The 22,697-nt window shown below is 43.8% G+C and overlaps 4 protein-coding genes across 9 annotated transcripts in view; all 4 read left to right on the plus strand.

Moving 5' to 3' along the window:
* Nucleotides 1-1,596: 1,596 nt before the first annotated feature.
* LOC133930302 (uncharacterized) lies at nucleotides 1,597-2,824 on the plus strand. Its single transcript, XM_062376931.1, has 5 exons — nucleotides 1,597-1,860; nucleotides 1,955-2,042; nucleotides 2,146-2,270; nucleotides 2,368-2,439; nucleotides 2,550-2,824. The coding sequence occupies exons 1-5, from the start codon at nucleotides 1,779-1,781 to the stop codon at nucleotides 2,642-2,644; spliced, it is 462 nt and encodes a 153-aa protein (XP_062232915.1). The 5' UTR covers nucleotides 1,597-1,778; the 3' UTR covers nucleotides 2,645-2,824.
* Nucleotides 2,825-9,767: 6,943 nt separating this feature from the next.
* LOC133930359 (uncharacterized) lies at nucleotides 9,768-10,475 on the plus strand. The gene has a single exon (XM_062376995.1). It carries the CDS (start codon nucleotides 9,886-9,888, stop codon nucleotides 10,342-10,344), a length of 459 nt encoding a protein of 152 aa, XP_062232979.1. The 5' UTR covers nucleotides 9,768-9,885; the 3' UTR covers nucleotides 10,345-10,475.
* A 478-nt stretch (nucleotides 10,476-10,953) lies between these two features.
* LOC133883748 (uncharacterized) lies at nucleotides 10,954-13,098 on the plus strand. Of its 3 annotated transcripts, none has more exons than XM_062323171.1 (3): nucleotides 10,954-11,500; nucleotides 11,893-12,091; nucleotides 12,904-13,098. In XM_062323171.1, exons 1-3 carry the CDS (start codon nucleotides 11,393-11,395, stop codon nucleotides 12,951-12,953), a joined length of 357 nt encoding a protein of 118 aa, XP_062179155.1. In that variant the 5' UTR covers nucleotides 10,954-11,392; the 3' UTR covers nucleotides 12,954-13,098. The 3 variants fall into 3 exon arrangements, with proteins under 3 accessions (XP_062179155.1, XP_062179156.1, XP_062179157.1); XM_062323172.1 differs by having other exon boundaries at nucleotides 10,956-11,500; nucleotides 11,962-12,091; XM_062323173.1 differs by having other exon boundaries at nucleotides 10,961-11,500; nucleotides 12,013-12,091.
* Nucleotides 13,099-13,253: 155 nt separating this feature from the next.
* LOC133883747 (elongation factor G, mitochondrial) overlaps nucleotides 13,254-22,697 on the plus strand; it is a 34,232-nt gene continuing 24,788 nt past the window's right edge. For 3 of the 4 annotated variants that reach the window (XM_062323167.1, XM_062323169.1, XM_062323168.1), the window contains exons 1-4: nucleotides 13,254-16,009; nucleotides 18,727-18,948; nucleotides 21,057-21,178; nucleotides 21,270-21,420. In XM_062323167.1, coding sequence (XP_062179151.1) covers nucleotides 15,596-16,009; nucleotides 18,727-18,948; nucleotides 21,057-21,178; nucleotides 21,270-21,420 — 909 coding nt within the window. In that variant the 5' untranslated portion in view covers nucleotides 13,254-15,595. The remainder of the gene's footprint in view (nucleotides 16,010-18,726; nucleotides 18,949-21,056; nucleotides 21,179-21,269; nucleotides 21,421-22,697) is intronic. The other variant, XM_062323170.1, reaches the window with a different exon arrangement.

Raw genomic sequence — 22,697 nt, forward strand, 5'->3', positions numbered from 1 at the left:
ACAGTTGTTGTCGAATCATGCTCTTGGTATTTCATTAGATCTTATTTACTTTTAGCACGAACTTGCACTCACTACAGTTTAGCCATTCAATTTTTTGCTGTTCTTTTACGGGCGCGTCGGGTTTCAGGCTGGGCATAGGGCTTTTGCTGATTGCATGAAGCTGGGCTCCGGCCTGACGTTTTGACCCCATGTTTTTTTCAGACCAACAGATCTAGCACTGAATTGTGGCCTGCCATTGTGTTAAGCTTTGCGCTGGATGATCAGCCAGAAGGTGCAGGACTGCTGAGGTGCAACTTGTCGGCATTGTATCTTTGCATTATCAGGTAATAGAGTTCTTTCTTCGTTATCATATGGAATTAATGCAGAATGGGCCTATTTTATTATTTGGAGGTATGCGAAGTAAATTAGTGTGACAATAATAATTTTTTTGCAAAGTTGGAATTTGTTGTAGTTGAAGTTCCGCACGTGCAAATAGTTGAAGTTCCGCACGTACAAATGCATACTTTCTGTTTCATCTTTTTTTTGCTTAGGTTGGATAATGTGGTAGGTTTTGTAGTAGAGATTGAACACGTACAAATGGATCCACCGCTGATAAACATGGATATCACTTGTTAGATGGGGCAATTTGGTAGCAGTTTAATGTGGATACTTTCAAAAATTAGATATAGTGACACATTGATTCGTAAACTATTTTATCTCGTGGAATCTATATATTGCGTGTCATATTTTTGAGTTGTTGCAACGCACACAGTACCTGAACTTTATGTTTCATCTTTCTGTTTCATCTTTTTTTTGCTTAGGTTGGATAATGTGGTAGGTTTTGTAGTAGAGATTGAACACGTACAAATGGATCCACCGCTGATAAACATGGATATCACTTATTAGATGGGGCAATTTGGTAGATCTTTAATGTGGAGAGCTCATGGTTAAGCTCAATTAAAATTTTCAGAAATTCTCAGTATATTAGAATTGAGTAGTATATCAGCCAAAAAAAAACACGATGTCAGAATTTCTGAGAACTTGTTTTGTTTGAACTGAATGACTTGGTTCGATGTTATTGGATTGTAAGACTTAAGATTATAGTATAGTATGTAACTAAAACTTAAGCAGTTCTGCTACCCTCAGTCTTCGGACTCTTACCCAATCAGAAAATTTTTCATTTCCTAAAACTTTAGCAGTTCTTACTTTCCTTAACCACCGTCTTGTACTGCCAGCCCAATGGTGCCAACTAATGTTACTCAAAAGAGAACATTTGCAGACTTCTCCTACCGCCCAGCAGTTCCTAGGTGAGTTCAATTTCACCTGTCAAATCAAAATTAAAATTAATCATGAATAAGTAAAGCTAAAAATATGTTTTTTAATACAGATTCCAATTATTCGACGACATTGAATATTTGGACTTGGAGAGATTAAGGAGTGTCGTTGTTAGGGTAGATGTCAAGTTCCCGGTCTCTCGTCATCGTGATAGCCAACACTTTATTCTCATGGATATCAATGTAAGTCACCTGTCTAATGGACATAGAGATAACAATCGTGTTATAAGAAATCGTATCACAACCTAACTTTTCCTGTTATTAAAATTTAAGGGATCCAAAATAGAAGCTATTGCATCGAACAACAACGTTGAGAGATTCAACACTTTACTCGCAGAAGGGTGCGTTTATACCCTACATGATGTGAGATTTCATCCTAACTTGGAGGAGGCGGTGCTGCTTCGTAATATTGGGCATCGGTATGAGTGTGCCTTGAACGATCGCACTAGGGTTGAGCCATATACCATGCCTATTCAATTTCCGCTCTATCCGAAGCATCTCATGCCAATCCATGAAGTGTACCGACGTCCAAACAAGACGTTTGTAGGTAAGAATTAAGTGTGAAACATTTTCTTTTGTCTATTATATTGAGAGAAGCATGATTGTTCATTTAATAAACTGATAATTAATAAATCATACAGATATAGCCGGAGTTGTTGTGCACTGGTGTAAACTTGAGCACGTTGGTAACAAAAAACCCTATAGGGAGGTCATACTCATGGACGAAAGGTATACTTTTGTTGATATGAATAGAAATTTGTAAACTCCAGCTTTATATAGTAGAGATAATAAGTTCATACATAACAACATAGTTTTTATTTTTAAATTGTAGGTTCAACCTCATAGTTGTTGGAATTTGGAGTGAGCTTTTAGAGCAGTATACGATAAGCTTGCAATCTGCAGGAAATAATAAACATGTTATCATTGGCACTATGCTAAAATTGAACAAGAGACACAGTGAGTGATTCATCACCTTTCTTTTTAAAGATAAAGAATATTGATAATTTCTACATATATAAATGTATAGTAACTAAGAAAGTTCAATTTATGATAGGGTGTCTGGAGACTTCAGTTCACACGAGTTTTGCATTCAATCCAACTAATCTACAAACCCGTAAACTGCATGGTGAGTAGTTCTAGAACCATCTATAAAATTTTGTCCATGAACTCAAGTACTAAAAGGATGCTAAATCAAATAGTTGAATTAATTGAGAAATCCCTGATTGGATAATGCAGCCTTGCAGCGGTCGTTAGTCACGGGCAAGTGGGACCTCAGATTCGTGAACAGATTTATTGAAAAAAGATGGGCGTACCTAGCAACAGTGGTGTGACCTATGGAAGATACTTATGGATTTATTCATCGCGAAGGATATTTTTGTAACAGATAGTGCTAAATAATGTTTGAAGGATATTTTTGTAACAGATAGTGCTAAATAATGTTTGGTTTATAATTTTAGATGAGACATGCTGTTATGTTTATGTTTATGTTTCATTGGATGTTTACTTCATCATGAATTGAGTGAGATCTGCTGCAATGCTTTTGGTGATTTCCAAGCTTTCTTGCTCTCACGTAAGTAACATAGCACACTGCTAAAAGGTTTTAAGTAGACAAAATCTAGCAAATTTGTTGTAAAGGTAAGTAAGTCTATATGCGCAAACTTTGTTATTTTATTCTATTATATACACTATTAAATATGGATCTATATATAAGTTTGGATGGTACGATATAGCTGATCTATATTAAGTTAGTGGTTGACTATATTATTGCTTTAATGTAGCCGGATGTAAAACTTCTTTACTTTATTTCCTTAACGAAGGGTGGTGCTCTTGCCATTTGCGAAAAAATCGAAGAGCATCGTCACGGTATACTTTTGCAAAATTAGTGTGGCTTTGTAAGATCATTTCTAAGCAAATTCTGTCAGGGACTAAATTAACTTTACGAAAGGATTTTTTTCTTTCAGCGTTCCAACAGTTTTCTTCACGATTTCCGTCATTCCCTTTAGGACCGGATTTTATCTACTTTTCTTTTTACGAATTTTTTCGATGAAAAGCTATCAGGTATAAGAGAAAATAAAAAAATGAAAATGAAAAGAGAAATCGGAAAGAAACTAAATGAAGGAAATGTGATTGGTGATGGGGCTGTGATTGGTGATGGGGAAGCAGCGGTGCGGTTGCGCGAACGGACCGGTGTTCGTCGGCGGCAGGGGCTGCGGCGGGTGCCGCGCCCGGCTCCGGCGTCTGCGGCACCTACCTCTCCTGAAGTCCCTGATCGAGCGGGCGGTCGCCCATCAACGTGCACCCGCTGTACACTTGCACGGGAGCGGTGGGCATGCGTGTAATAAGGAGCTGAAATTGAAAGCTTCACTGGCCCTGCACCATGGCTGCTCTGGTCTCTCTTCTCTCTTCTTCTTTTTTCCTAGAACTGTTCACTCTGCTTGAGCGCTTGTGCTTTTCTCCTACTACACAGCATCCTGTTAATCAATAATCAATATTGTAATTAGTTGAGGAGATCTGCTGCAATGCTTTTGGTGATTTCCAAGCTTTCTTGCTCTCACGTAAGTAACATAGTGCACTGCTTACCACTCCTGACATATACATAGAACATGGTTCTGGACAATATCAGACTGTAGAAAAGAACACCTTAATTCACTTTATTCTAAAACTGGAATCACAATTGGTACAATTTCTTCACACAGTACAACTAAACTTTGAAGATAACTAAACTTTGGAGAGGGCAGAATCGGTCATTTTATGGCTTTGGAGTTTGGAACTCGAAAATTCTTTTCAGCGTGCGTGCGATTCTATTGATGGATACGAAACTGAGATCGGTTTCTTAATTTTATATTCATCTAAGCATCAGAGATGTTACCACAGGTGTTCTTCCTCGCATATGTCATCTTCGAATAATTTTGGGTGTCGCGCACCGTTCGGAGACATATCCAACACCACCAGTTCACAGACGGCCCTCGCAGACCCTAAAGAACGTAAAAGGCAACGGGATCGGGAACGGTATGCGCAGAGAAAAGATGAAATACTAAAGAAGCAACGTGAAGCATACCATCGAAAGAAAGCTGAAGCCGCCTTTATAAATGTCCACCAGCATCAAAGTGCTACAACAAATACCTCTGTCCATTTACCAGGTACTTTGAAAAGTAATCAATGGTCATTATTGTTATAGAAGATACAAGTTATTAGTTGAAGCTACTGAATTCTTATAGTATTTTCTTAGTTAACCCCAACATTATCAACAAAGAAAATGTGGCTGTCAGCGGAAGCACAAATTGGCAACAAGTTTGTACCTCGTATAATGGCCAAGAAAACATCGTCAACAGTGCAAAGACAACAAATACTAACTCTGGTCAATTGCCAGGTGGACACGAAAGCATCATAAACGTCACTACGAGTCCAAATTGCCATATCTCAGGTACATACATTGACCTATTTTTGCGTTATTACATTCCTGATGTTGGCACCTGATCCCATTTTAGGAGAAAAGCGTGGTCGCATCGCAGAGCAACATAGTACCATGTCAGAAGAGCAACTACCACTACAATGTACCCCTGATATCATCCAGACCGTGACCATTGATGATTGTGCGACCCATACTCTACCTGCTAATAATTCGCAGAGGGTAGAGTTAACAAACAGGCAAGTTGAAGCTAAACGAGTGAGGGATTGTGCACGATACGCAAATATGACACCTGAACATAGGCAAGCAAGACTCGATCGTCAAAAGGTGTCCTACGCAGTGCGACGCAACACCCTTAGTGAGGAGCATATTGAAGCAAGTCGCGAACGTCGAAGGGTGCATAATATGACACCTGAAAACAATCAGGCAAAGAGATATCGCGATAAAGCATGGAAAGAGTTGCGCCGCAACACTCTAAGCCAAGATTCCATCGCAATGCAGAACCCATTGTATGTCCCTGAGGTTGTGCCACTCACAGTGGATGCATCCAGTCCACATGGATCCACAATCACACGTGATTGGTCAATTCCTGCGGTCAAAGGTAGCCCTATTTACATCCAGTCAGCAGGTGAGCAAATGTTGGACATGGAGATCCCCGATATGGCTGCCAGTCAAATATCACGTAGACAACGTGTAACACCTGGAGAAAGGCAAGCATTGCTAGCCCATCGTAACGTGCACTTTGCAACAAGGCGTGACAAGAAACGGTCTGCCTTGACAGAAGAAAGTCCAACTAAGACTGCGGAAGACATCAATGGTTTAGAACCTCCAACACAATCAATCGTCATTAACAATGGTAATGCTCTTACATGTGTTGTTCTTTCCTCGAAATCCAATACAATATAGGTACCGATTTACGGAACTCGTTTTGTATTGACAGAAAATACCCATCTGACCCCCCGAATTGACAACGCCGCCATGCCTCCAACACAGCCACCAGTTAATGCTGATGGTAATTTCATTGATTGTATTCATTTTATATTTCAAATGAAATGAGGACCCTCATAAAAATTTATATTACCGCGACAGGTGATGATGATGGCGTCATATTCGAGGAGGATTCCGAAGATGAGGAGGGCTACATGTTCGGTGGTCAAGGTACTTCTGACATTGTTTCACCTTCTGTCCATATCTTGTGTAGCATTATCTAACTACTTGATGCTAAAAATATCTTCAGACGGGGACGCCTTTGAGGATGTTGAATTCGATCAAGCTGACGATGCCTCTGCTTCTATCTCTAGCGTACCTGATCTGTACGACCACGTGTATAGCAATATACCCCCAGCCACGCACATGCTGAAGCCTATTGAAAACTGCCAATATTGCAATGCCAAGAAGTTCAAGCATGAGACAAAGGGGTTCTGCTGCCGTAATGGAAATATTAAACTATCCACCCCAGATACGCCACCTGAGCTCGTGAGGCTATGGTCGAGTGTAGACTCTGATGCTAGGCACTTCCGTGACAATATTAGGTTTTTCAACGGTCATTTCTCATTCACCTCGTTGTACTGTCACCTTGACAATGAGACCACTGACATGAGAAAACATGGTATTTACACGTTTCGTGCCCACGGCCAAATGTACCACAACATACGATCGTTCGGTAGAGATGGTTCGGAACCCAAGCACCTAGAGCTTTATTTCTACGATGATGATCCCAGTCTAGAGCTTCGATTTCGTCGATGCCGCAAAGAGCAGTACCAGCAAGACAAGGATGTCATCAGAAAGTTGGTCGACATACTGCGTGGTAACCCGTACTCTGAACAACTCCGGTGTATGGGACAGGTCGAGGACCTTGATGACTATCGTGTGACACTGAACCTTGATCATAGGTTGGACCAGAGAACATATAACGTGCCGGCCACTTCAGAGGTGGCCGCTGTTTGGGTTGAGGGGAGTGAACGCCGAAGGCAGTTTGACAATAGCGTTATCCTGCAAGGGAAGAACAGAGAAGTATATGGCATTCAATCATATCATGGATGCTATGATGCACTGTCATACCCTCTCTTCTTCCCTAGAGGAGAACTCGGCTGGCATACCGGCATCCCAAAGGTTGGTGTGTCCATCGATCAGGTGAATGCGGCTCGTGCGGCTCGTAAGGCTCGTGGTAATAATGATGACGACCCAGGTAAGTGTTCTCAAAAGACGGCATTTTCACTGTCAATACTTGCCACTATACTCTCTTATGTACAACACTAGCCTCTAACGTAATATGCTCTGTGCAGATTCTGGTGGCAGGCTATGTGTGTCCGTGCGGGATTACTACTGCTACAAATTCCAGATTCGGCAAGGGATATTCAACCCAATGTTGTTTGGCAAGCGTCTTTTTCAGCAATTCGTGGTTGACACATACATCAAGATCGAGAGCTCGCGGCTGGACTACATATGGGCTCATCAGAAAGAGTTAAGGGCGGACCTGTACCAAGGCTTGGTGGACAGCTTGCATGCCGGTGAGGGAAGAGCGGACGCTATTGGAAAACGGACTGTGCTGGCTACGTCATTTATTGGAGGACCTCGAGACAAGAGGCGTCGGTACATGGATGCTATGGCTTTAGTGCGGAAGTACGGGAAGCCAGACATCTTCCTCACAATGACATGCAACCCAAACTGGGATGAGATCACGCGCGAACTCTACCCTATCCAGATACCCCAGGATCGTCCGGATCTCGTGGTGCGTGTTTTCAGGGCGAAGCTAGAGGAACTAAAAAAGCAATTGCTTGAAAAGGACATTCTTGGCAAGGTGAGGGCCTATGTCTATGTGGTGGAGTTTCAGAAGAGGGGCCTACCGCATGCCCACTTCCTGCTCATCATGCAGGGGCGGTACAAGCTCACGTGTCCCGAGCAGTATGATTGTCTCATCTCAGCCGAGCTCCCGGACAAGCATAAGTATCCAGAGCTCTATAAGATGGTCGCCAAGCATATGATGCATGGGCCTTGCGGTGTGCTAAACCGCGATTGCCCGTGCACAAAGGATCGTTCGTCATGCAAAAATCATTATCCGCGTCCTTTCAACGCGACTACCTTACAGGGCAAGGACTCCTACCCGGTGTATAGGAGACGTGAAGATGGCCGCTGTGCAATGGTTCGAAAACACCTGCTGGACAACAGGTGGGTCGTCCCTTATAACCCTTACCTTCTGCGGCTGTTCAACTGTCACATCAATGTTGAGGCGTGCTCGAGCATAAAGGCTGTTAAATACCTATTCAAGTACATATACAAGGGCCATGACCGGGCCTCTGTGACTGTGAGCGAGGCTGACAAGGCAGACAACAACAACAACATCGATGAGATCAGGCAGTATAGAGATGCGAGGTGGGTGACCCCTCCAGAAGCCTTGTGGAGGATATACGGCTTTGAATTGAGCAAGAACTTTCCACCTGTGATGCAGCTGCAACTTCATCTCCCAAACATGCACATGGTTTCGTTTCAAGAGGGCCAAGATATCCGACAAGTGGTAAACCGTGAAGGTGCCGAGAAGTCAATGCTTACAGAGTACTTTGAGGCGAACAGATTACATGAGCATGCTCGGGGTATCTTGTACCGGGATTTCCCCGAGTGGTATACTTGGCAGAAAGGCAATAAAAAGAAATTCTGGCAAAGAAGGGTACGAGAAACAGGAGGACAGGTTGGTAGAATCGTGTCAGCTCATCCGGCAGAGGGGGAACGCTACTATCTCCGGGTTCTCCTAAACCACGCATCTGGTGCCACCTCCTACGATGATCTAAGGAGGGTTGACGGCGAGATCCTACCGACGTTTCGTGAAGCTGCAGAGAGAAGGGGCCTGATTGAAGCAGACAACACACTTGACGAATGCCTTACGGAAGCCGAGTTGTTCCAGATGCCACCATCGCTCCGAAGGCTCTTTGCAACAATATTGGTATTCTGTGAGCCGAGTGACGTGCGAGGACTCTGGCACAAACACCTAGAGGCAATGTCGGAGGACTATCGCTGCAATAATCTATGCACAATCGCCGTAGAACAGATGGTTTTGATAGATATCAGGAATATGCTACAGTCAATGGGGAAGGATATAAGGTCGTTCCCTCTTCCCGAGATCGACGAGGCACATGATACGGCCAACGGTGTGCCCAGGGAGATCTTCGAGGAGTCCATCATCGAGCTCAACGTTGAGGACGCAACTCTATCGGACTCCCTCAACACTGAGCAGAGGGCTGCCTATGATGAGATTCTATCTGCTGTTGACAGCGACAAGGGCGGCGTGTTCTTTGTGGATGGACCTGGAGGCACCGGGAAGACTTTTCTATACAAGGCGTTGCTCGCAACGATACGCGGTCAAAATAAGATTGCCGTGGCAACAGCTACGTCCGGTGTTGCAGCTTCCATAATGCCTGGTGGAAGAACTGCGCACTCGCGCTTCAAGATACCACTGAGTATTGATGATGGTGCATTCTGTAGCTTCACAAAACAGAGTGGGACTGCCAAGCTCCTGCTGAAGGCTTCTCTCATTATTTGGGACGAGGCTTCCATGACAAAGAGACAGGCTGTGGAGGCACTGGACAACAGCATGCGTGATATAATGAGCCGACCAGAACTGCCGTTCGGTGGGAAGACGGTTGTGTTTGGTGGAGATTTCAGGCAGGTCCTCCCTGTTGTCCGAAAGGGGTCAAGGGCTCAGATAATTGATGCATCGCTGTGTAGGTCATACATTTGGGATTGCATGCGTCACTTAAAGCTGGTACGTAACATGAGGGCACAGAGTGACCCGTGGTTTGCAAAATACCTATTGCGCATTGGTGGTGGCACCGAGGAGACCAATGGTGATGGCGACGTGCGTCTTCCTGATGAGATATGCGTGCTGTATACAGGGGAGGACACTGACTTGGATAACCTTATAGATAACATTTTTCCAATGCTTGATGATAATATGTCGGATCCAAACTATATCACCTCGAGAGCCATCTTGTCCACACGAAACAATTGTGTGGATAAGATTAATATGAAGATGATCGATCGCTTCCGATGGGAGGAGGTGGTGTACCATAGCTTTGATCGTGCAGAAGACGATCCCCATAACTACTACCCCCTGAGTTTCTTAACTCGCTGACACCTAACGGGCTGCCTCCACACGTTCTGAAGCTCAAGATGAACTGCCCTATCATATTACTCAGGAATATTGACCCCGCGAATGGACTTTGTAATGGGACTAGGCTGGTGGTCCGGGGGTTCCAGAGAAATGCCATCGATGCAGAGATTGTGCTGGGGCAGCATGTTGGAAAGAGGGTTTTTCTACCTCGGATCCCCCTGTGTCCTTCTGATGATGAGATGTTCCCTTTCCAGTTCAAGAGGAAGCAGTTTCCTGTCAGGCTCAGCTTCGCCATGACGATCAACAAGGCACAGGGACAGACCATCCCCAACGTCGGTATTTACCTACCCGAGCCAGTGTTCTCTCACGGTCAGTTATACGTCGCGCTATCTAGAGCCACCGCCAGAGTGAACATCAGGGTCCTCGCTGTCCAGTCTGATGACAAAAAAAAGAAGTTCTTAAAGCAAAATGGTACGTACACGATGAACATCGTCTACAGAGAGGTCCTTACAGCATAAGCGAGGTATTTGTGGCATATTTGTCGTTTATACTCTACATAATCATGATTTTTTTTTTAATTCTATCCATCTGTTTATGCACTTCTTCTGACAATTACAATGAAATATAATGCGTTTACAGGATGTGCACGAACTAAGAAAGAAGTTTCTGGTTGACCTGCTAAAATACAATGGGAATGAATCTAAAGACAACATCCCTGAAGTTGTACGAGAATTTGTTAAACGTATTAGATAGTGTATTGTTTCGGAATGAGATATAAGTTGTACTATTATTTTTGCTTATGACTATTGTACTATTTACCGTTTATTTTGCTTATTATGACTATTGTACCATTTGTTAAACGTTATATCGGATGCTGTTTTACCTTAATGTAGTATTTTTCTGAATTTTTCTCTTTTTTTATTCACCACATCATCGTATTATTAGTGTATTTGCTTTTTCAGAGAAATGAATTTTGGTGGAGTAAAAGTCAGGATCCGGAGCCTTGAGTCCTCATCTTGTGCTTTCTTCTTCCTTTTACTATTTCTCCCGTTGCAACGCACGGGCAGAAAACTAGTATACTAGTAAATGCGTCTATTCTCTGGATCGGCGTTGAGCCATGTCAACATCAAAAGGTGAGCCGTCTGATCAAGCTAGCAACGAAGGAGATCGAGTAAATATGCAGTGTCCCATTTCTTCTTCTTCCTCCTACCTCCGGTCATCTCCTTCGGTGACAAACTAGGCGGATGTCCCGCAAAACGGGTTCACCCCCCTATAGAGCCTCGTCTCGTCCTTCTCGTAGAGATCTGTAACCCCCTAGCACGACCCCAAAGAAGCTTCGGCGAGCCGCCGTAAAGACCTCCCTGTGGCTGGCGCCGGGCTAGCACGACCTCGATCCGGGTGCTCCTCGCCTCCTCCAGATCTAGACCATGGCAAGGCGGCGGTGTTGGCCGGCACCAGCAGGTCCAGAGGCTCGAGGTGGTGCTGCTCACGCTAGCCAGCGCCGGGCCCGGGGACGGGGTCGCGCACCGGAAGTTCCTCACCGCCGACAGGAAGCAGCTCGGGGAGATGCTCAAGCAGCCGCCCTACTTCCTCACCACCCCTGCCCGCCTCCAGGTCCGCGCGGGCGAGCGATCCACCGCGGTTGTGCACTCCGGCACCATCCTCCCCATCAAGGTAACCCATAATTTCTCGTATCTCCATAATATATTGCATCCATTTGCTGTGAGGCATCCAGAAAATGCATCGTTAGGTTCTTTTGGGCTGGGGGTGCAAATTTGCTCACCTTGTGTTTGACGAAATGCGCGTCAGTGAAATTGTTGCTCACATATGCTTCTTGCTGAATGATGGGATGTAGGCTTATATAGAGTTACTCTGTATCTCTTGTGGTACCTTCAGATAAATTGTCGGTCATGTTTCCTTCTTTTATTTGTTGGGCGGTCCAAAGAACCAATCCTTTTGTTTGTGATTGTTTACTGATCATCATGTGCTTCACCTGTGTGTTTCTATCTAGCAATGTGATGGGGAGACACTGATGACAAGGTGGTTTAAGCAGCATGTCTTTGCAGGAATTGTCTATGTTGTTGATATTTGGCATACCATGCACTGTATGCAATTTGTGCGGTCTTTGTGTGCAGTTGCATAGAGATGAAACTACAGGGAATATATTGAACTTGGTAATGGTGCAGGCAGATGAGGGAACAATGCTGAAGATGAATTTGCCTGTTGAGTTCAACGGGGTGGATGCTTGCCCTGGATTGAAGAAAGGTATCGTCTTTCTCTTTCTTTTCTTTTTTGGGCAATTATCTTTGGTATAGTCAGTATAGAAGTTAAGATAACATGCCTACCTAGACATGTGCATTTTTCAATATTGAAACACGTACTAAGAATTATCTTCATCATAAACAGATACCCGGCCAGTTACCAAAATACCATGGCTGCATAAAATTAATTACTCATAGTAGTTGGTGTAACTGCCTAACTGGCACTTATTGACTTATACTGTATCACCAGCCAATTTAAGCATCACAGAATCAGGCCTAATTTTAAGTGTTGATCGTTGCTGAAAGGTTAATCTGATGATGAGGAGTTGAATATATCCTCTCATCTATTGCGGTTGTCAAATAATAATGCATTTGAGACAAATTCTTTGTTTCTGGAATGGATCTTTCTACAGTGGATAACTGGATATCATATGTTGAAATTTCATCCCAAGTTTCTCGGCTGAGTGCTTCTTTTAATCTGCACAAGTTGATTTATATCATACCGTGTGCCTTCTAATATTATTGCTTTCCTGAGTTTACACGAAGAACAACAGACCATTAGATGGTAAAGTTGGGAGGGAAAACTGTTTCAATCTGAGGCATATGGTGTTTCCTCTCTTAAACAAGAGTAACTATGATTGGCGTCCTTTTCTTGCATCAAAAGTAAAAAATGGTGGCACCCTATTGTTTGACATTTATAGTTTCAAAAACTCTGCCGACATATTCGGATTGCCATCTTTGTTTTCTGTCGATATTTTTTAGCAACTGCCTGATTACACTAAACCTAGAAACTGAACTGTCTGTTATTGTTGGCAGGTGGGCCGTCTGTCTTGCAGAATATGAAGAGAAAGATGTGCTACGCTTAGTCCCTTACTGCGGTCACAATTTTCACACGGCCTGTATAAAGATATGTGGCTAGAGCTGAACTCAACCTGCCCAGTCTGTAGAATCTGATTGCGTGATAACCCTGATAGCAAACACACTGAGAATATCCAAAGCTTCAGTGATGCAGGATTCCTCGCCAAGCCGTGTAAAGTTCATAAGAGAGCTTCTGACCATAGAGTTACTGTACCCAATAGGGGTTTGTTGAAAATTTTAGTATCAGGCCTCAGCAAATGACTTTAAATGGTGGGTTTAAGATTGTTGCCATGCTTCCGTAGATTTCTGCGCCGGGTGTGGGAGGTGGGGTAGGGCTGGAAATAAAGCTCGAGGCTCGCGAGCTAGCTCAGATTTAGCTCGGCTCCGCTCGGTGGCTAAACGAGCCGAGCCCGAGTCGCCCTGCCAGCTCACTTGCCAAATGAGCCGAGCTCGAGCTGGCTCGTGAGCGGCTCGGTGGCTCGTTCGGCCCAGCCCACCAGGCCACCACCCACTAGCCCGGGCCTCGGGACATCCTTCCAAAGGAAAATGTTAACACCGCCACCCGCACCATTCTTATGACTAATCAATCTCCCAACAACTCATCCCTCGCCTCGCCTCCACCATCCCCAACCTGTTCCTGCGTTGCCTCATCCATCTACACGCCACCACGCTCTCGCCTGAGGAGGTGCTGTCGCACCTCGTGGCTGCAGACGGGGAGCCCGTGGCAGCGGAGAAGGCCGTGCACTTGTTGGCGACTAAGATCACGTTGGAGAAAGGGAAACAGGCATTTGTCGCGTCTGCTAAGACTGCCTATCTCGATTCTGCTGTACCGATTCTCCTCTCCTTCGCGAAGGGTAGAGCTTGACACGCTCGTGGACACGGTGAGGATCTTGGCTACCGTGGTTCCCAAGCTGGTCTGTTACCTCACCGAGGACGGGGCAGAGAAGCATCGGAGGGTGAAGATGGCCGTGGAGGCGTTGGTAACCGTCTTGTCTGCGAACGGAGTTACGGAAGAGGCCAAGGAAACCCTCATTGCCTCCCTCATGGCTGTCGTCACTCCACCCGGCGCTGTTGCCCACCCACTCGTGATCGTCAGCCGCCTAACGATTTGGGTTTCTCACTTGGCTAGCGAGCCAGCAGAGCCGGCTTGAGCCAGCAACGAGCTCAAACTGAGCCCTTTTTTAGTTTGTTCATCTAACTGAGCTGAGCTACAAGCTCGAACAGGCTCGGCTCACACTCAGACGAGCTCGTATAAATAAATGATTGTAAGTAACACCTCTATTGTTATCACCTTACTGACGAATAATTATAAATAAAATGAGAAACTGGATTGGCATTTGGAAGGAGCTCTGCTCATCTTCGGTCCATCGATGGGTATGCGAGTCTTGAGTGTGGCTGCATGGGTATTGGATGGGGGAATGAAGAAATTTAAAACATCACTTTTTTCAGTGAGGCTTGGGCTTGTCATGAGCCCAGAAGTGAGATTGGGGAAGTGTGGGCTTCTTTCTGCAAAATTGGCCTAATCTTGTTTTAGAGGTTACTTTGAAAAAAAAAACTTGTTTTTTGATGCTTAAGCTTAAGTAGTTAACCCGTGTCGTGCGTGCATTGGCCCGCCGCAACATTGTATTAATATGAAGTGGCAAAACTGAAATAGATTGCTACTACAGTTGTGTCTGAAATGATTGAGCTTTAATCCATGTTATGCTTAATGTATACTTTGTTATTTTCCAGCTTCATTCATTTCTAAAAATATAGTTAGTTTGTATCTTTTTTTTACATAATATAATGTTAAGAATTTTATTAGTGTTGTCTTACTTCAGTTTTTTTCTAATGGGTATTCTTTATCATCGAATGTGCTATTTATATGTCTGTTTAACGCAACAGAAAAAACACAAATTATAAAAACCAAGCAATTATGACAAATAGATAATGTTTTGAGGTTTTAGATGGACCATTGAAAGATATACGAGTGAGTAAAATCTAGATACTAAAATGATTTCATTTAGATATAAAGTTGTTGTGTTAGAAGATGACCTTTGACAAATATTATCTGTTACTGGAAACTATATTCAGATTATAAAATTGATAGAAAATATGAGATTAAAAAGTAAAATAAATAATACTATTAAATATTAGGAATTAAAGACTTAAATAAATAAAAGACTCAACACATATACTAAGACCTCAGTATCCGATTAAGGCTTGCCCAACAGTTTCTCTTCGGGGATGAAAATCCTGTCGTGAAAGGATTTTCATTTCTTTCAGGGTTCAACGGTTTCCCTTCACGACGGGATTTTCAGAGTCATTCTCTTTATGATGAGATTTTCTCTCTTTTTTCTTTACGATTCCTCTCGAAGAAAAGTTATTAAAGATGAAAGAAAAATAAAAGAAATGGAAACTTGAAAAGATATTGAGAAAAGAATAAAATGAAGAGAATATGATTGAAGATAATATCATCTGAATAACTACAGCACACCCGACATGATCATAGGCCGATAGCCATCGGGGGCGGCAATTCCGCGCCGAACTTCAGGGAACCTCTAGGTCGGTGAAATTCTCCCACTCGCTTTTACCAGGCCACCGAAAGGTCCAAAACCCCTCGTCGCACCGCGCCGCCACAGCCGCCGCCGCCGAGAAATTTCTAGCGGCGATGGCCATGGCCCGGCGCTCGGCCTCCAGCCTCCTCTCCTCCTTCCGCCCTTTCTCCCTCCTCCTCCAGCAGCCCCTCGCCGACGCCCCCTCACCGGCTGCCGCAGCCGCGGCAGCCTCGGCTCGGCGCGCGATGTCCTCCGCCTCCGCGCTGCGGGCGCGGGACGAGAATGACGTGGCGCGGTGGCGGGAGTCGATGGACCGAATGCGGAACATCGGTATCTCCGCTCACATCGACTCCGGGAAGACGACGCTAACGGAGCGGGTCCTGTACTACACAGGCCGGATCCACGAGATCCACGAGGTGCGTGGCCGCGACGGCGTCGGCGCCAAGATGGACTCCATGGACCTAGAGCGCGAGAAGGGGATCACCATCCAGTCCGCTGCCACCTACTGCACCTGGAAGGGTTACCAAGTCCGTTAATTTTCAAACTCTTCACGCTTTATTTTCTACTTGATCCTTTTCCCTTTCGTCTGCCCCCCGGATTATCTTGAGTTCGTTATCGGTTAAAGAGAAATTGTGGAATTCATGGGCATGTGAGATAGATCGGCTGTGAGACAATACTATGAAAAGTACCAATGTGCTTCCTCATTGGGGGCTATTCTTAACTATGTTCATCAATACCACACTGATAACACACTGAACGTTGTTTACTCTATTTAAGCTTCATTCACACCAACGTATAGTGTCCAACTGTTCATCATCTAGATGCTCCACATTAGGTGCATAGGATTATATACCAAACAAATTCCTTTGGTGAACACCCCCACCCCAACTGAATAAGCTCTAAAATTCCAATCTTAACCCTATAAGTTTATTTTATTTTAATTGTGTTGGCTTAGTTTGTTCCAATTGTTTAGTTGGGTTGACTCTTTTTTTTCCACAATGTGTATAGCAGTATAAAATGTATGAAGGAAATTTGTGAAATTGAGACAAATTGTGATTTCATTCATAGAAAAGTAAAAGAGAGGGAGAAAGGGAGGAAAATGTTGTTGTTACTTGGGGATTTGAGGATTATTAAGGCAAAACATAGCAGCCTCATGAACTACAGAAGTACTGTGACCAGGTAGGGGACCACAGCTGATGGAAAATTTCTGTTAGATATTGATATGATCTCACACTCCATGGAGCTGCCAGCCACTACCAAAGATAGGACTAGGAGTACCAACAATTGCCTTTTTGTGAATTCTTAGAGTAGTTCTGGAGAAGCTGGCAATGTGCCTTGTGGGTTCTTGTTCATGACATATTTGTGGCTCTTGTTAGTGGAGAAGTGGTTGATTGTTGTGCACTATTGTAAATGTGTGCTTTTGATCCACATGTTTTTCATGGCAACTATTGACCGATTACATTGGGCGACCTGATTAGTGATTACTGGTTTCAAGCTGTGCGGTTTTGGGCAGTGTTACCGAGACCCGTGTGTCTGAAATTTTTTGTGTGGTGTTGACGCGTATCCGCGAGTCGACTTGCGTCCGACGTTGTGCGACATGCATTCGCCACATTGTACCTACAACATTGGAGAAGCCACACCGAGCACGTTGTTGTGCGCCGGCGGCCCAGCTCACGTTGCCCATCCCCTTTCACCGGCCACTTGCACTGTCATCGTGCTAGATCCGAGCCATCGCCGCCCAAATTTGAGCCACTGCCTTCCCCTCCCTGATATGATAGGTAGCTGGCGCTGCAAACCCTAACACCACTGCCGTCGCCTCCTAATGTGAGCACAAGAGAGAGAGAGAGAGAGAGAGAGAGAGAGAGAGAGTGGGCTAAGAGAAAAGGAAGGGGAGTTGGGCCAGCATGGGCTAGATGGATCAGCAAGAGAGACTAGTTGCTTGCTTTTTTATATAAACCTGAATGTATTTTTTACTTTAAATACATATATATTCTAATATATAATTATATATAATGCTATTGTACATAGCCCAGCCCAATCTCCTCCCATGCCCGCGCCTACATCGAACTGCCGCCACGTGTCCAGCGCTGCCTGCCCGCCTGAGCACGCGCTAGCACGCGCCTGCGGCGCCACTTGGCCACCCAATCGCACGTGCCCGTTTGCGCTAGCACGCGCCCGCCTACGGCACGTGTCGCTCGTCCTGTGCCGCGGTGCTCAGTAGTGTTCAATAGTTTCCCAGTAGCTATCGTTTAGTAAATCTTTCAACAATTTCTATGATTCAGATGCTCAATATGTCAGTAGTTTTGTTATGTAGTCCCACTTAGTAGTGTTAATTAGTTTTTCAATATTAGTTATCGTCTAGTAAATCTTCAGTAATTTCTATGATTCAGATGCTTCAGTATGTCAGTAGTACCCGCTAAGTAGTGTTCAGTAGTTTTTAGTATGATAGTAGTTTCAAATCATTGAAAAACTGTTTAGTAGTGTAATCGCTCAGCAATTTGTGTCAGTAGTGTCACTAGTTGTCAGTTGTGCTAGTAGTGTAAGTAGATTGTTCAATAGTGTCAATAGTTTTTGTCAGTAGTTGTTAATAGTTCCAAGTCATTTAGTAGCTTCGATAGTTTTTCAGTAACTGATTTGGGCGGAGGGGGTGGGGCGTGGTGGCTGGAGCCAAGGGTGCTGCGGTCGGGGGCGGCACTACAGCCGGGCGCGGGGGCAGGGCCGACACGTGGCGGGCGCAGGGGCAGGCGTACGCAGTGCGGGGGTGTGCAGGGTAGGGTCGACACATGGCAGGGGCGGGGGTAGGGGTGCGCGGGCCGTCGGGTGGGGTGGGGACACGTGGCGTGCGTGGGGGTTGGCTGGGCTTTTTTGGGCTAGGGTGTAGAATAACTACACCCTGGGTGTTGAATAGCGCTCCCGTATATACACACACATAACCGATGAATCCCCAAGTCTTGCTTTTTAGAGTTTTTTAGAATTTGCCGAATTGGACACCTGCACCCGAGTCGAACAACGACACCCATGTCCATATCCGTGTAACACTGGATTTGGGTCAGTATGACTGATTGAGATAGCTCCATGAGACAACCCCCGCCCCATAAGTCTGTGTTATGTTGTCATGTTACAAATTCGCCTTTGGTACTTTTTTTTTCTTTGTTCAGCCATCGAAATGATTCTTCTGTTTGGATCTACATTAGATTGCTCTCGTAATATGGATTTTAAAGCACACGTTATAATTTGAATGCAGGTTAATATTATTGATACTCCTGGTCATGTGGATTTCACCATTGAGGTTGAAAGGGCACTCCGTGTTCTTGATGGTGCTATACTTGTGCTATGTAGTGTTGGTGGTGTACAAAGTCAATCCATTACTGTTGATCGGCAAATGAGAAGATATGAAATTCCAAGGGTTGCCTTCATCAACAAGTTGGACCGTATGGGGGCTGATCCATGGAAGGTTCTTAACCAGGTGAGCATGAAGCTGACTTCTGCAGATTATGCTTTTATGCTGCTGACAGATCATATCCCTATAAAGTGAATAAAGATCTGTCTTATTTCATTCCATGTATTCAATGTGTATTAGAATTTTGTACTGAGAGGACAAACTTCAGAAATTGCCATGGTAGTATCATATCATTAGCTAAACTATGTTCACATCATTGGGAATGTAGAAAATGGTATGACAATGAACACTACCTTTATTTCATCTGAAAAGCCATGCTCAAGGTTTTACTACTCTGCACTGTAGTGCTTAGTAAAAAACTGTATCCATGTATCTTGCACACGAATGTTAGGTTTGAAACCTTACTAATATATTATTAGTTGAGCCTGATACAAAATAGTCGATGAGCTCATTCATCACCATCTGCAACTTGATTCTGAAACTTTTAGTCTCTTTATTTATAGAGAGAATTCCTCATGTGCTACTGGATGTTAGCGTTCTTCCTAATTTGCCATTATAAATTTGCACTTCCCTCAAGTACCATCAGATCACTTTGGTTTGTCCCTCTCTATCTGCATTTCCCTCTAGTACTACTTGAGCTAACTGAAGTTTCAAGGAGGGCAAGCAAAAGTAAACTAGTAGCACATAGTGTTGGGTGCAAGTAAAAATTTTGATCGCAAATAGAGGAAAGCGCTAACATTCAAAGGCACAAGAGGATTCCTCTCTTATTTCTAACACCAGCTTGTGATCCCTCTTGTATCCAACTTTATGAGTGTTTAAAGTGCAAGCTAGAAATTGCCCAGTTCAAATTAAAGGGGTCCATCCAACTTTACGAGTGTTTAAAGTGCAAGGTAGAAATTGACCCATTCAAATTGAAGGGTCCTCGTGTATTATCATTTTTTTAATACTGTGATATACAACCGTTTTTTCTTAGCATCCAGTCTTAATTAACTATTGATAATTGGTAGTCTTTACATGAATTTTGTAAATTTATGTCTCACTGTGTAGCTATATTATCTAAAATAAATAGTCACGGATATATTTTGAAAAAGGAATGGGTATGGTACAAACAACTAACTAAAATGATTTTCTTGAACTTTTCTTCTGATATGATTTTTTTTTTGCAGTTCCCACTTGTAGGATTATTAGTAGATATTGGGGAAAAATTGATGTATAAACCATAGAAAGTACCCCTTTCGGCCCAACCATATATGCCCAACACAATAGCTATATCCTAATCCCTCCAACCCCTTCCACATTGCAGCCACTGCAGCCGGCAGCACACTGCCCCTCGCCTCTTCCTCTCACCCACACGGTCCTGTTCTCTCGCTCCTCCCCTTGATTTTGGTTAAAAACCAAAATACGAAATAACCAAACTGAAACAAATAGGTTATTAGGTTTGGTTTTTTATGGTTCTTAGTGTAAATCGGTCTCAGTTTTTAGAAACCAAATTTTTTATAAACCAAAAATATCGATCCGAAGCACGCGTAATAATCGAATGCCCACCCATTTGTGAAGTGCATAAAAAGACACATACATGCACCAGAATCACTCTTTTTTTAGAATATTGTCACAACTAGCTACATCAGAAGTACTACTTAATAAATGTTTTTGGAAAAGTGTAATTCACTCCCAGAGTTCTCAATAGTAGGCGTGTAATATGGACTTTTTTGTTTGAAAACCAGCTACCACATAGCCTCTTTCTTTCTGAAGATAGACTACACGTTAAGTGTTGCCAATGATTCTGCCCTCCGCTACTTATTAATGACGGCAATAAATTCAGGTGGTGAAGCATGAACTAAATTGAAGGAGGGGCAATCTAATGGAATATATACGTCTTTACGGTAGAAGGCCATATAGCATTTTTAATGGGAACTAAGTGGTAAATCAGGCTTACATTTTGATTCTGTGGTGGCTTTTGGTTGAGACCACTGGAAACCATCATGTATGCAACTTATTTTTAGGCTTGCCATTTGTCCTAATGTTGTGTTCAGTCATATCCCTACTTGCTTTAATATTTTTTTGGGTATTTAGTATTATTTACTTTTGGTTATCTTCTAGTTATGACTTCTTGCGTTTATATGTTGGCATCAGTTTCTCCAGCTGATTATTGCTTTTATTCTTTCAATGTGAAGGCGCGATCCAAGCTCCGGCACCACAATGCAGCTGTACAAGTGCCCATAGGATTAGAGGAGGAGTTTGAGGGCCTTGTTGATCTTGTCGAATTAAAGGCTTATAAATTTGAGGGTTCTAGTGGGTGAGTCCTGTTCTCTAGAAGAATTTCATACTCAGGTCAGGTCTATATGTTTCTGGAATCTTGGATGACACATCTTATTTCTAATGTGCAGCCAGAACGTTACTGCATCTGATGTTCCATCAAACATGCAAAATTTAGTCATGGAGAAGCGACGTGAACTTATTGAAGTTGTTTCCGAAGTAGATGATCAGCTTGCTGAAGCTTTTCTCAATGATGAGCCAATACAATCTAATCAGCTTAAGGTTCGTTAACTTTACCTTCTTAAAATTTGTTTTTCAATTTACTATTGTGCATATATTGTCGAATATCTAATTATAGGGTATATGCGCATAAGGACTATATTATAAAGGAACATGGTATGTACAACACATATTAAGGAGCTTTAGATATTATGGAACCGAATCAGCGGTACCTGATACACCTGGAATTAAGGAAGTACATATCAAGAAGGTTTCGACTGGTTACCTAACTCGATATGATTAGTACTCAAAACAGATTTATCTATTTGGACGTCAAGGAAGACAACTCCCTATCGATCACGGTTGGATAGGAGTCGGTACCTTACCCCTATATAAGGCGAAAAGACGGGGGAGGGAGAAAGAGGAGAAAAACACAGGAATAGATAACTCGAGGCAAGCATCAAGACCCTAGCAGAGAAGGTACTCGGCGACCTTAGCTTTAGGTTAGATCAGATCTGATATACACTTTGTAATAGATTTAGTCCCATTGCTTTACTTGAGATCATCAATATACGACAGCAACACTTCCACAAGACGTAGGGTATTACTTCAATCGAAGGTCCGAATCTGTATACATCGATTGTCCCGTCTCGTGATTAATCCCTGCACTTGAAAGTACTCAGTCAATTTACGAACACATTGTCAGGAACAAATCTTTAACAGTTTGCGTGCTAGGTAGGGGTCTTCTTCTGCTTTGCAGGATTAATCATGTCTTGGGCTCACGTTTACGTTGGATTCTCTGACGATGACTTCTATGACCACTTCGAGATGACGGTGGATAGCTTCGAGTCCCCTCTCATCGACTCGGAGATCATCTTCGGAACCATGGTTTTCCGTTGGGACGGCCAAGGTGGACTAATCCATACCGGTACCACAGAATCTAGACCAGTGGATGCGTACCGTGAGGTGGGACATCTCGAGTGGGATCCCGCAGAGCTTAATGTTCTCCACTGCATAGACACCGACAACGACGAGGGTGGCGATGGTGATTTTAACACTAGCCAGAGCAGCCGAACAGATTGATTCGTGTATATGGCTAGAAGCAACGACCTCCCATCGGCTGACCCAATGGCGATAGATCTAGAGGCCGTAGTCGACCATGGCACAGAAATTCCCAAAGATCTGGCGAAGCTATCACCACCAACGGTACTGGCGCCTTGTTACCACCAGAAACATTCGCGGCTGGAGCCTTGCGTGCACCCGATACGACCCTTTACCGGCGGACCATGGGAGAACAGATGCCTCCTGGCCTCTCCCGGTGAATTTCGGTGGGTACGCCT

Source organism: Phragmites australis, chromosome 10 (genome assembly GCF_958298935.1).
Source record: "Phragmites australis chromosome 10, lpPhrAust1.1, whole genome shotgun sequence".
Lineage (NCBI taxonomy): Eukaryota > Viridiplantae > Streptophyta > Magnoliopsida > Poales > Poaceae > Phragmites > Phragmites australis.